Genomic DNA, 12,030 nt, shown 5'->3' on the forward strand with positions numbered 1-12,030 from the left:
CATTAATATATTTAATGTGTTCAAAGCAGAGCCTGGCATATAGTAAGTGTTCAATACATGTTAATAATTATTATGGTTATTGTTGTTTTAAGCATCAGAGTGAGTTGTGGCATCACCTCCTCCAGGAAGCCCTCCAGGATTGCCCCCAGGCTCATTCAGGCCATCCTGTAGGCTTTCCCAGTGCCCCCTGTGACCTCCTCTAGAGCACATCTAGCCCAGGATAGGGATTTTGAAAGAAAGAACATTCCATGAGTTTTTTTGTTTGTTTGTTTTTGTTTTTGTTTTAATACTTCTCCCTCATCCAGATGTACAGTTGGATCACCTGAGCCTCCTGAAGCAGTTTGAACACCTGGACCCTCAGAATCAGCACACCTTTGAGGCCCGGGACCTGGAGCTACTGATCCAGACGGTAGTGAGGGGTGAGGGGAGGGGGGCTACAGGCAGTGGACTGAAGGAGGTTTTATGGGAGGGGAGAAGGGAACGGAGCCCAGGACATGCACCCGATCATCCTGGTGTTCTCTGAGGTCGGTGGCTGCAGAGGCCCAGGCGGTGCCCGGAAGCCCTCCCCAGGTTCTCTCTGGGAGGTGTAGGCAGAACGCGCTGGGCTCCCTTCAGACCTGGTTTCAAATCCATCCTCTGTTTTGTCCTTCCCATATGACTTGGGTGGGGACGGGGTCGGGGGGGGCACTGTCCCCTCTCTGTCCTCATGGGAGGCAGAATCACGCCCCCCCCCCCAAAGATGTCACACCCCACACATCCTAATCAGCAGAACTTGTGACACATGACCTCCCACGGTGAAAGAGATTTCACAGATGTGATTAAGTTGAGGGTCCTGAGCTGCTGAGATGAGCCTGAGATTATCCAGTGGGCCCTGCATGTCCTCCCGGCAGGAGGTGTGACTACCTTAGGTGGGAGGTGGCAGTGTGAAACAAGGTGCTCTGTCGCTGGCTTCCCAGATGGAGGAAGGGGCCACCGGCGCGGGATGCAGCTCTAGAACCCGGAAGAGGCAAAGAAAAGGATTGTCCCCCAGGGGCGCCTGGGTGGCTCAGTCGTTGAGCGTCTGCCTTCGGCTCAGGTCATGATCCCAGGATCCTGGGATCGAGCCCCGCATCGGGCTCTCTGCTCGGCGGGGAGCCTGCTTCTCCCTCTCCTACTCTGCCTGCTTGTGTTCCCTCTCTCACTGTCTCTCTCTGTCAAATAAATAAATAAAATCTTTAAAAAAAAAAAAGAAAGAAAAGGATTGTCCCCGAGTCTGTAGAGGGAGCATAGCTTGGCCTCCACTGTAATTTGAGCTCCGTGAAACTAATTTCACATCTCTGGCCTCCATACTGTAAGACGATAAATGTGTATTGTTTTTTTTTTTCTTTTCTTTTTTTTTTAAGTAGGCTCCACACCCAATGTGGGGCTTGAACTCACAACCTTGAGATCAAGAGTCATGTGCCTGACAGACTAAGCCACCCAGGCGCCCCTGAATGTGTGTTGTTTTAAGCCACCAAATGTATGATCATTAGTTATAGCAGCCGTAGGAGCTAAGAGTCCTTATCTGAGAAGTGGGACCTCCAGCCCAGCCTCATGGGGAAGGCCAGGAGCGGTGGGGCTGGGGAGTGCAAGGGGATGCCCCCCAGACCTGCCCCTGCCTCTACCCTGCTCACTTTTCTCCCACGGGTCCCCAGCACCTCCTGGACAGAGCCCGACCGCCTGGCCTACTGGAGCTCCATCTAGTGGCCACAAAGATAATAGCAGACAATCGAGTCTGTTCCTGGCATTGGACTCAGTCCCTGAGGGGTGGTTTTGCCACTCATTTCCAGAACATTCCAGAAACTGTCCGCTTTTCTCCAGCCCCACTGTCCTTCTCCTAGTTTCAACTCCCATCATCTCTCATAGCCGCTTCGTCACTGGGCTCCCCGCCTCTGCCTTCTAAGCTCGCCGGCAGGGCTTCTCAACTCAGCACTCCTGATGTTTGGGGCTGGATAATTCTTTTTTTTTTTTTTTAAGATTTTTATTTATTTCACAGAGAGAGACACAGTGAGAGAAGGAACACAAGCAGGGGGAGTGGGAGAGGGAGAAGCAGGCTTCCCGCTGAGCAGGGAGTCCAATGTGGGGCTCGATCCCAGGACCCTGGGACCATGACCTGAGCTGAAGGCAGACGCCTAACGACTGAGCCACCCAGGCGCCCCAGGCTGGATAATTCTTTGTTGTGGGGGATGTCTGTGTGTTGTGTGACGTTTAGCCGCATCCCTGCTGTCTACCCACTTGATGCCTGTAGACCTACCCTCATTGTGACAACCAAAAATGTCCTCACACTTTGACAGTGGTCTCCTGCAGACCAGTCACCCCGGGTTGAGAACCCATTCCCCACACAACAGCTGTGTCCGTTTCCTATGCTGCCCTGTAACAAATTACCACAAACTCAGTGGCTTCAAACACCTTGAAATTATCGTACGGTGTAGACCAGAAGCCAAGAAGGGTCTTGCTGGGGGTGGTAGTTTGCTATGGCTGCAGCAGCTTACCACGGACTCAGTGACTTAACACAACAGAAACCGTGGGGCGCCTGGCGGGCTCAGTCAGTAGAATGCGTGACTCTTGATCTTGGGGTTGTGAGTTCAAGCCCCATGTTGGGCGTAGAGGTTACTTAAAAAATAAAAATATTTTAAAATTAAAAAAAAATAAAAATAATGTATGACGACTAACATAACATAATAAAATAAAATAAAAATAAAAACAGAAATGTATTCTCTCACGGTTCTGGAGGCCAGAAGTCCAAAATCAGTATCCCTGAGCCAAAACCAAGGCTTTGGCAGAGCTGTACTCTCGTTAGAAGCTTTAGGAAAAAACCCACTTCTTGCCTCTTCCGGCCTCTGGAGGCTGCCAGCATTCTGCATCTTGTAGACCCATCACTCCAGCCTCTGCCTCCATGGTGTTCTCCCTGTGCCTCTCTGTATTGTCTCTGTAGCTTTCTTATAAAGGCACCACTCGGATTTAGGGCCTACTCTAATCTGATAGGACCTCATTGTAACTAAGTAAATCTACAAAGATCCTATTTCCAAATAAGTTCACATTTCAGCATTCTGGGTGGACATGAATTTTTGGGGGGATACTCTTCAACTCAGTGTCATATTGCTATCTCCAATTTACAGAGGAGGAAACTGGGGCACATAGAGGCTAAGTAACTTGCCCAAGATCGCACAGCCTAGTGGGATTTGTTCACACAGCAGGTCCTGGATTTGAACCCTGGGCAAAGTAATCAGAGACCTAGACTTCTTTATCACCTAGCTGTACTGCTTTCCCTATTAAGTCCACCTTGCGTGTTGTTCCTTATTGCTTATTTCTCCAGATCTTTACTTTATTTTATTTTTAAGTAATCTCTATACCCAATGTGGGGCTTGAACTCACAACCCTGAGATCAAGAGTTGCATGCTCCACCCACTGAGCCAGCCAGGCGCCCCTATTCCTCCAAGATCTTGAGATTGTGGAGGACTTGAAAGAGGTGGGTTAATGTTCTTACCCTAAGGGGTGCTTGGCGGGCTCAGTCAGAAGACCCTGGGGCCCTTGATCTCAGAGGGTCATGAGTTCGAGCCCCATGTTGGGTGTAGAAATTACTTAAATAAATAAACTTTTAAAGAAAGTTGTTACTGTGTGTAACCGTTCTAATCTCTTGAACAAATAGACAGAGGAGGCTGTGTTGTGGGTCATAGAGATCAAGAAGTGAGCTCAGGACATGGAAGCCAGGACTGGGTAGAGGTTGGGGTGGCCCTTGACCGTGCTCAAGGCGGAAGGCCTGGAATTTGGAGGTTGAAATTAGGGCCTGGGTGTGGCAGTGAGACGAGAAGGACCATCTGCCTTTCCCCAGGCCACCCGGGACCTTGCCCAGTATGACGCGGCCCATCATGAAGAGTTCAAACGCTACGAGATGCTCAAGGAACATGAGAGACGCCGTTACCTAGAGTCACTGGGAGAGGAGCAGCGAAAGGAGGCAGAGAGGAAGCTGGAAGAACAACAGCGCCGGCACCGAGAGCATCCCAAAGTCAATGTACCTGTAAGAAGCACCCCCCCCGCCCCGCAAAGAGGCTACCCCCCACTGGTGTCCAACTCTCCAAGCACCGCAAGACGAGAAAGTAGCTAAAGAACTACAATTCCCAGCAGACCCTGAGGCCAAAAGTCCCTTTAAATATGCTCAGCCACCCCAGGGGCTGCTGGGAGTTATAGTTTTTCTTGCTTGAGGGAAATGACATTTGAGGGATGGGGGGACTCAGACTTCTTGCTCATGAGCCCCTGGCTCTCCCCTCCACAGGGCAGCCAAGCCCAGTTGAAGGAGGTGTGGGAGGAGCTGGATGGATTGGACCCCAACAGGTTTAACCCCAAGACCTTCTTCATACTGCATGGTAAGGTGGGGAGGAGCCCCAAGACCCAGGCTGAACCCGGAGGCTCTGACCTTTCTGGGGCCTGAATACTAGGAAGAGGTGTCCCCATCACAGTGGGGCTTAGCAGGCCTAAGAGAACTGAGCCTATCCCTCCTGTTGTTCTGGAAGGCTACACCCTTCCCCATTGCTAGAGTCTTCCACTGAAGAACTAGGCCTCTTTTCTGGGATACACCAGACTTTTCGGTTCTCGGGACTGGCGGATACCCAGTAACTGAGCCATCCAGGCTTGACTAGCCTGAGCTAGTGTCCAGCTCTCCGAGTGCCAAGGGTGGGCTGCTCCCAAATAAACAGGCCTCCAGGGACTGAGAAGCTACCTTTCCCATGGTGTTTCAGACACCTCCTTCATTCTCCTCCTCTCTAGAAACTTAACCCAGGGTTGCCAGGCCCCCTCAGATGTGCCTAGGACCCTGCCCCAGAAGCTACAAGCAGTCAACAGAGCTTAACAGGGCCTGGCTCATTCATTCAGCAAACATCTACTAAGCTCCCTCTAAGACCAAGCTTCATGGCAACTCTGGGTCCTGCTGTGAACAAAACAAAGTTCCCCCCTCTCACATAGCCAGTGATCAGGCAAACCAATAACTCTGTATTTCAGTGGATCTAAAAAACCTGGGAATGTAAGATATTCTAGAATTTTTACACAAGCTTCCCATTAAATTAACACACCACCGATGACCAGATGTCTTCTGATCTCAGGGATAATAAAATCGCGGGGGAGGGCTTACATCTTACAGTCAAGGAAGTGGATTCTATAATAGTGTCTGGGGCAGTGATAAGAGAAGAGTAACATGGGAAAGCCAACAGCAGGCTTAAGGGCCTAGAGTGTGTCATATCCACCAGCCCCATGTGGCTATTGAGCTCTTGAAACGTACCGAGGAACTGAATTCTTTTTTAGTTTCGAGATGAGTTTTTTAAAAATTTGTAACTGTGGTAAAATACACTTAACTTGAACTGTCCCATCTTCAGCCCTTTTTTTTTTTTTAAGATTTTATTTATTTATTTGACAGAGAGAGACACAGCAAGAGAGGGAACACAAGCAAGGGGAGTGGGAGAGGGAGAAGCAGGCTTCCCACCAAGCAGGGAGCCCGATGCTGGGCTCGATCCCAGGACCCTGGGGTCATGACCTGAGCCAAAGGCAGACGCTTAATGACTGAGCCACCCAGGCACCCCGTCTTCAGTCCTTTTTAAGTGTACAGTTGAGGAATGTTAAGGACACCCACGTTGTTTTGCAACCAACCTCCAGAATTCTTTTCATCCTTTCGAAACGAAAACTCTTCTGTTAATCAATAACTCCCCGCTCCTCCTCCCCCCAGCCCCTGGCCACCTCTATTCTGGGTGCTATCTCGACGAATTGGATTATTCTAGCTACTTCACATGAACGGAATCATACAGCATTTGTCTTGTTTGTGACTGGCTTATTTCATTTAGCGTAATGTTGAGGAACCCAAGTTTTCATGGTACTTGGCTGTTATTAATTTAAATGTTATGCACCCCACGTGACTGGTGGCTCCACTGGACAGTGCAGCTCTAGAGAGGTGACATTTGAACCTAGACTCCAGTGAAGTGAGAGGTTGAGCCTTGCAGATACCTGGGGGAAGCACGTTCTAGGCGGAGGGAACAGCGAACACACAGAGGGGAAGAGTGAACGTGGGTTTCGAAGGTAACGGCAGCCGGATTGCTCAGAGCCTTCCAGCCGGGTTAAGGAATTTGGATTTTATTCTCTCTGGGATGGGGCACCACGAAAGGGTCTTGGGCAGAGGACTGACACCATCTGCCTTAAGGGCTGACCAAACCCAGCTGGCTGCTATGTGGAGGATAGGCTGTTCGGCGTGAGGGCCAAAGCCACGAGGAGGCCAGAGATGCTGGGGGCTGCGCCATGGGGAGTAGGGAAGAGTGGCTGGATTCTGGATTTATCGTGAAGGTCTAGCTGGTAGGACTCGCAGATGGACTGGATGAGGATTATGAATGAACATAAGGGTCAAGGGTGACTCCAAGATATTTGGCCCGAGCAACCGTATTTGGCAGGGAAGATCGGGAACTAGGTCCATTCGTGTTAAATTGGAGATGTCTGTGAGGCACTTACATGGCGAGGAGAGTTGGCAGTTGGATATTCAGGTGTGGAGGCAGCTTGTGGATGGCACAGAAAGCCGAGGGACTGAAGGGACCCATTTGAAGAGGTGCTGGCCAGTCACGCTCTTTTTGTAATGATGAGAATGTTCTGTGCCGCCCAATATGGCAGCCACCAGCTACGTGTGGCTATTGAATGCTTGACCTGTAACAAGTGGGACTGAGAAACTGGGATTTTTATCTTAATCGATTTAAATGTAAATGGCCTGTGTGGCTAGCAGCTACCATGTTGGATTTGAGGATTAGATGGCCCTAGCCCTGGGGCCCATCAATAGGTAGCATGCAGGAGGAGGACAGAGCCAATGAAGGAGAATGAGGGGTATCTGGGAGGAGAGAATGATGTTCTGGAAGCCGAAGGCAGAAAGGCAAGTAAAATGCAGGTTAAAAATTAACCATTGGCTGGGCACCTGGGTGGCTTGGTCGATGGAGCATGTGACTCTTGATCGCGGGATTGTGAGTTTGAGGCCCACATTCGGTGTAGAGATTGCTTAAAAATAAAATCTTAAAAAAAAAAAAAAATAACCATTGGATTTGCAAGGTCAAGGTTCCTGGCCATCTCTGAAGGACCAGCGTGGGTCCTGATCTGAGTGAGCAGAGGAGGAGGGGACAGTGAGTGTGGCCCATGCGGCTGAGAAGCCTGGAGCCTCGGAGCCATACAAGCTGGGTGGCCCGGAGAGGGGTTCCTCTGGCCTGGGGCTCTCTGGGAGGCGGAGGCCTCTAACACCCCTGGCTCCTGGGGAAAGGGGTTGATCCTGTGCCCAGATCACCAGGTGTTAGGGATCAAGTTGTCCTGTGTGACAACCATGCCAAGGATGGTCCTGATGAAGCCCACCTTCATTTACTCCCTTCTTGGGACCCCGGTTGGTAGGGATCGGGCTGTCCTAGCAATGGGCCAATGGGGCACTGAAGCCTGAAGGATATCATTGTATTGTTGGGGACCCAAGGATTCCTGTCCTCTGATAACAGAGCCCACATCAGCCCCCAATTCCTTCTCTAGCAGGTTCCTCAGGGACCTGACCCACCCCGTACTCAGTCCCCCCCAAGATACCTTGTTGTTTCCCCCTCAGATATCAACAGTGATGGGGTCCTGGATGAACAGGAGCTGGAGGCCCTCTTCACCAAGGAGGTGAGCGAGCATCTTGGAAGCCGTGGGTGCAGAGGATGCCCACATCCGCCATGTGTCCCCTCAGGTCCCCCTGGATGGGAACTCAGGGGAAACTACAACTCCCAGCAGCCCCTGGGACAAAAAGAAGCTACCAGGAGTGGCAGGGTGGCCCCCAGGGACTTCTGGGAGTTTAAGTTGCCTGGTTATGTGTGTAAAGAGGCGGAGTAGCCTAGGAGAGAGGTTGCTCTGGACCCCTCAATATGTCCTGCCTCTCGCTTGACCCTGCTTCAGCTGGAGAAGGTGTATGACCCAAAGAATGAAGAAGATGACATGCGGGAGATGGAGGAGGAGCGGCTTCGCATGAGGGAGCACGTGATGAAGAATGTGAGAAGAGGGGACCGGGATCATGGGGAGGGTCGGGGCAGGGGTGGAGTGAGGCCCAGCTCTGTCGCTTTCCCTGGCTCCCCAGGTGGACACCAACCAGGACCGCCTCGTGACCCTGGAGGAGTTCCTCGCATCCACCCAGAGGAAGGACTTTGGGGACACCGGGGAGGGCTGGGAGGTGAGGCCATGGAGGATTCTTTGAGTCCTGAATACCTCTCTCCCCCAGCCCTAACCCTTCTTTCAGAGTCTCTGGCCACGTCTCTTACTCTCTGGGTCTCTGCCTCCTTCTGTCTCTGGGTCCTGTCTCCGGCTCCCTCTGGGTCTCTGTTCCCCCCTTTCTCTGGGTCTTTATCACCCTCCTCAGCTTCCTCTCAGATTGCTTCTATCCTCACACGCGACCAGGCCTCCCGGCCTTCCCCAGACCGCCTCTGTTCGCGGAGCCCTCTCCAACGGGGGTGGGCCAAGGCTGACGGCACCCTGCTGAGGGCCCCTGTCCCCGCCTCACAGACGGTGGAGATGCACCCCGCCTACACGGAGGATGAACTAAGGCGTTTTGAGGAGGAACTGGCCGCCCGGGAGGCAGAGCTGAATGCCAAGGCGCAGCGCCTCAGCCAGGAGACCGAGGCCCTGGGGCGCTCTCAGGGCCGCCTGGAGGCCCAGAAGAGAGAGCTGCAGCAGGTGACTGGCCAGGGAGGCTGGGCCCATCCTCTGAGTCCCTGGTGGCCTTTTTCCTTGTGGGTTCAGAGGCTGGGAAGGCCTGTGGCCGCTGTGTTCATCACTGGTAGAGCCTCAGGCGGTGACCGCCATCTTGAGTAAGGGCAGATGTCCGCATCCCTGACAGCTCTGTGGCTGCCATGTTGGATAAGGGCAGTGGGGCCCTAAGCAGGAAAGTGGGAGGGGGGAAGGCCAAGGGCGGAGGAGGAGGTTAGACCTGGCAAGGGTTCAGTGACCTGGACCTTTGGAACTCTTGAGCCCAACTCTCAATGAGAGAGAGAGAAAAGCTGAGGCCCATGGGGAAGGGACGGGTTCAGGCCCGCCTCACAAGTTGCCGTGGAGACTCGGCGGCATCCCCTCTTGCCTGTGCAATCTCCCCCGCCCGCTGCAGGCCGTTCTGCAGATGGAGCAAAGGAAACAGCAGCAGCAAGGCCAGAACAGCCCAGCCCCTGGCCCCGAGGGACAGCTGCAGTTTCACCCAGACACAGGTGCTCCGGGCCCCTGGGCACCCCGGCGGTGGGAGGGGGGGGCGGGCGGGCGCTGGCGGCCGACTCCTGGATCCAAGGGACGAAGAAGCTGGGATGCCTAGTGCTACCATTTTCTCCCTCCGTTTGCAGACGATGCACCTGTCCCCGCTCCAGCTGGTGACCAGAAGGATGTAGGCCCTTCAGAAAAGAAGGTTCCTGATCAGCCCCCCGAGCTGCCCCAGTCGGACCCCCAACGCCTGTGATCCTCCTGGGGACCGCCGCTCACTCTGGGTTCCTACGGAGGCAGCGGGTGGGAGCGGGATGAGGAGTCGACATCAACCTCCTCTGGGGGCCAGCGACTTGAGTGGCCGCCTGGGGGAGGGGAGGGCCGGGTGGCCCTTCCCACATTGCTGCCCGAGCCCCGCATCTGCCACCTCAGCTTCCACAGCCTCCCGGTCTGTGGCCCCTTCTTCCCGACCCTCTCCAGCGGGCTGCCTTCTCAAGTCTAGCTGGGCCCTCCCTGGGTCACCCTAACTCAGGGAAGGCCTCCCCCTCCCGAGAAGGGTCTGCCTCGTGCCCGCCTTCCTAGATGGTTTGGCCTCAGCTCCCCAGGTCGCGGCTACTCAGGCATCCTGCGTCCACCCCCACAGCTGCTGGAATTCTGCCTGCTGCCCGGCTTCTGCCGGTTGATGAGGCTTGGGTGGTCCCTCAAGAGGGCCACCAGTGCTTCAAGGGCAGTGTCTTCCCCGTGGCTGGCTGCGAGGGACAGCAGAGTCGTCAGTCGTCAGCAGAGCTGATTAGCGCTGATCCCAGGAACCCAGACTCTCCCTGACTCCTGGCTTCCGGCTGCCTCAGCCTCCGCCCTGACTGCTTGGCTCACAGCCCCAGAAGGGTCCTGGAGCCAACCCTGCCCCAGGATCGGGTTCCAGCCCCTCAGCCTCATGTGGGAGCACCGCCCCCTGCCCCCCCCCCCCCGCCCCTTCCTGGCCTTCTCACACTCGTCGGCTCCAAGTTCTGCTCTGTACTCCAGTTCCATCCAAATACACCTTCTGGAACAATCCGTGCCTCTGTGTCTTTGTATATACTCTTCCCTCTGAAACCTCATCCCCAATTCCCCTGCTAAAGTCCCCCTCATTCTGTAAAATTCAATTCAAGCATGATATATGAGAGGCTCCATCCTGGCAATTTTTTGTCCTCTCCTGATGAGTCAGATGGAAAGGTTTAGTAAAGAAAAAAAGTATCATCTCCCAACACAAGACATCCCAAGGTAGGGTGATTCCAGGGAACCACTTTCTCCCATATCCTCCTTCTGCTGTGGTCCCAGAGTGGCTGCAGCTGCTCCAGATGTCACACCTGCTGCACCAACAGCTGACGAAGGACATTGGCAGAGGCGACAAATCAGAACCTCCTCCTACCTCTCCGTGCCAGAGCCCATTTACCAACACACCACTGGGCATGGGGTAGGTCTGGTTTGGCACCCACAAAGAGGAGGAAGTGTAAAGGAGGCTCAGACGATAAAAATTACCTGGGGAGACACAAAGCCGGCGGGCACCGAGGGCAGGCGGATCTGCTGGGAGGGGTCCCGCACGGCTCTGGCGGAGCCCAAGCCAGTGGCCCTGAGCCAGCCGGTGGGCCTACTGGAGGACGCAGCAGTGCAGGGAGGGGCCCAAGGCGCGTATTTGGCCCCCGTGGCTGCTGGGGCGGACAGCGACCCCGGGCCAGGCATTGGTAGCCTGTGGCCCAGCGACCCGCGTCTACTTTCAGCGAGGCCTCTGGCAGCACGGACTAAGGCATCAGGGGAAGAGTCAAAGTCAAGTATGATCGCAAGGAGCTACGGAAGCGCCTCAACCTGGAGGAGTGGATCTCAGAGCAGCTCCCTTCCAGACAGAGGAAACTGCAGAGTTGGAGACTGATGTGGAGAGATGGGTCAAAGAGCAGCTGGGTGACTGTTACAGACCCACTGAGGCCTCTTTCTCTGGCCTGCTGGTAAGATCCAGGGCCTGCAGAAGCCCAAACACACCCCAAAAGTAAGGGTCTTCACCCCAGGAGAAAGGTGGCACCCAGAGGGTGATCACTGGCCCCCAACCTCATGGCAACAGCAATAGGGGAGGGGGAGGACGCGGTGGGTGGCTGAAGCCAGGCCTGGTGACCTGAACAATGGTCATTTCTTAGAGAAGCAACGAGACGCTAATACACAGCCACGAACAGTTCTATAGCACTTGGAACATGGCAGGGGCCATGCCAAGCATGTTATATATTATAAATAACAATCCATTTCATCTTCCCATAAACACTGTGAGGCGATTATCATCATCAACCTCATTCTACAGATGAGGCGAATCAGAGAAGCCAAGTCACTTGCCTGAGAGCCCACAGCTAGTAAGTGGCAGAGCTGGGATCGGAACCCTGGCCAGCTGGATCCAGTTCATGCTCTGAAGCATCATGCGAAGTCCTTTTTGGCACTGAATCTGTGCTGCAAAAATTCTGGTGAATGAGTCAATGAGGGGCGCCTGGCCGGCTCAGTCAGTAGAGCATGGGACCCTTTATCTCGGGGTCGCAAGTTCAAGCCCCATGTTGAGCGTAGAGCTTATGTTGAAAAAAAAAAATTGTTTTTAATGAATTAATGAATAAATGCTCTGCTCCCTGCCTGTCCACCCATCCATTACGTGGTTGACAGTTTATGTGTGACCTTTAATTTCATACGTGTTTTTCTTTTTTTTTTTTTTTTAAAGATTTTATTTATTTATTTGACAGAGACAGAGACAGCGAGAGCAGGAACACAAGCAGGGGGAGTGGGAGAGGGAGAAGCAGGCTT

The 12,030-nt window shown here is 53.5% G+C and overlaps 1 protein-coding gene across 1 annotated transcript in view; it reads left to right on the plus strand.

Annotated features, from left to right (window-relative positions):
• The window catches only part of NUCB1 (nucleobindin 1), a 21,442-nt gene extending 11,169 nt beyond the window's left edge, over positions 1–10,273 (plus strand). Inside the window, exons 4-12 of the mRNA XM_081807246.1 lie at positions 306–409; positions 3,851–4,036; positions 4,292–4,382; positions 7,613–7,671; positions 7,942–8,034; positions 8,120–8,212; positions 8,542–8,712; positions 9,140–9,236; positions 9,366–10,273. Of these exons, the coding sequence (XP_081663372.1) occupies positions 306–409; positions 3,851–4,036; positions 4,292–4,382; positions 7,613–7,671; positions 7,942–8,034; positions 8,120–8,212; positions 8,542–8,712; positions 9,140–9,236; positions 9,366–9,478 (1,007 nt within the window). The 3' untranslated portion in view covers positions 9,479–10,273. The remainder of the gene's footprint in view (positions 1–305; positions 410–3,850; positions 4,037–4,291; positions 4,383–7,612; positions 7,672–7,941; positions 8,035–8,119; positions 8,213–8,541; positions 8,713–9,139; positions 9,237–9,365) is intronic.
• Positions 10,274–12,030: the final 1,757 nt, after the last annotated feature.

Source organism: Leptonychotes weddellii, chromosome 16 (assembly GCF_054177405.1).
Source record: "Leptonychotes weddellii isolate Sample4059 chromosome 16, ASM5417740v2, whole genome shotgun sequence".
Lineage (NCBI taxonomy): Eukaryota > Metazoa > Chordata > Mammalia > Carnivora > Phocidae > Leptonychotes > Leptonychotes weddellii.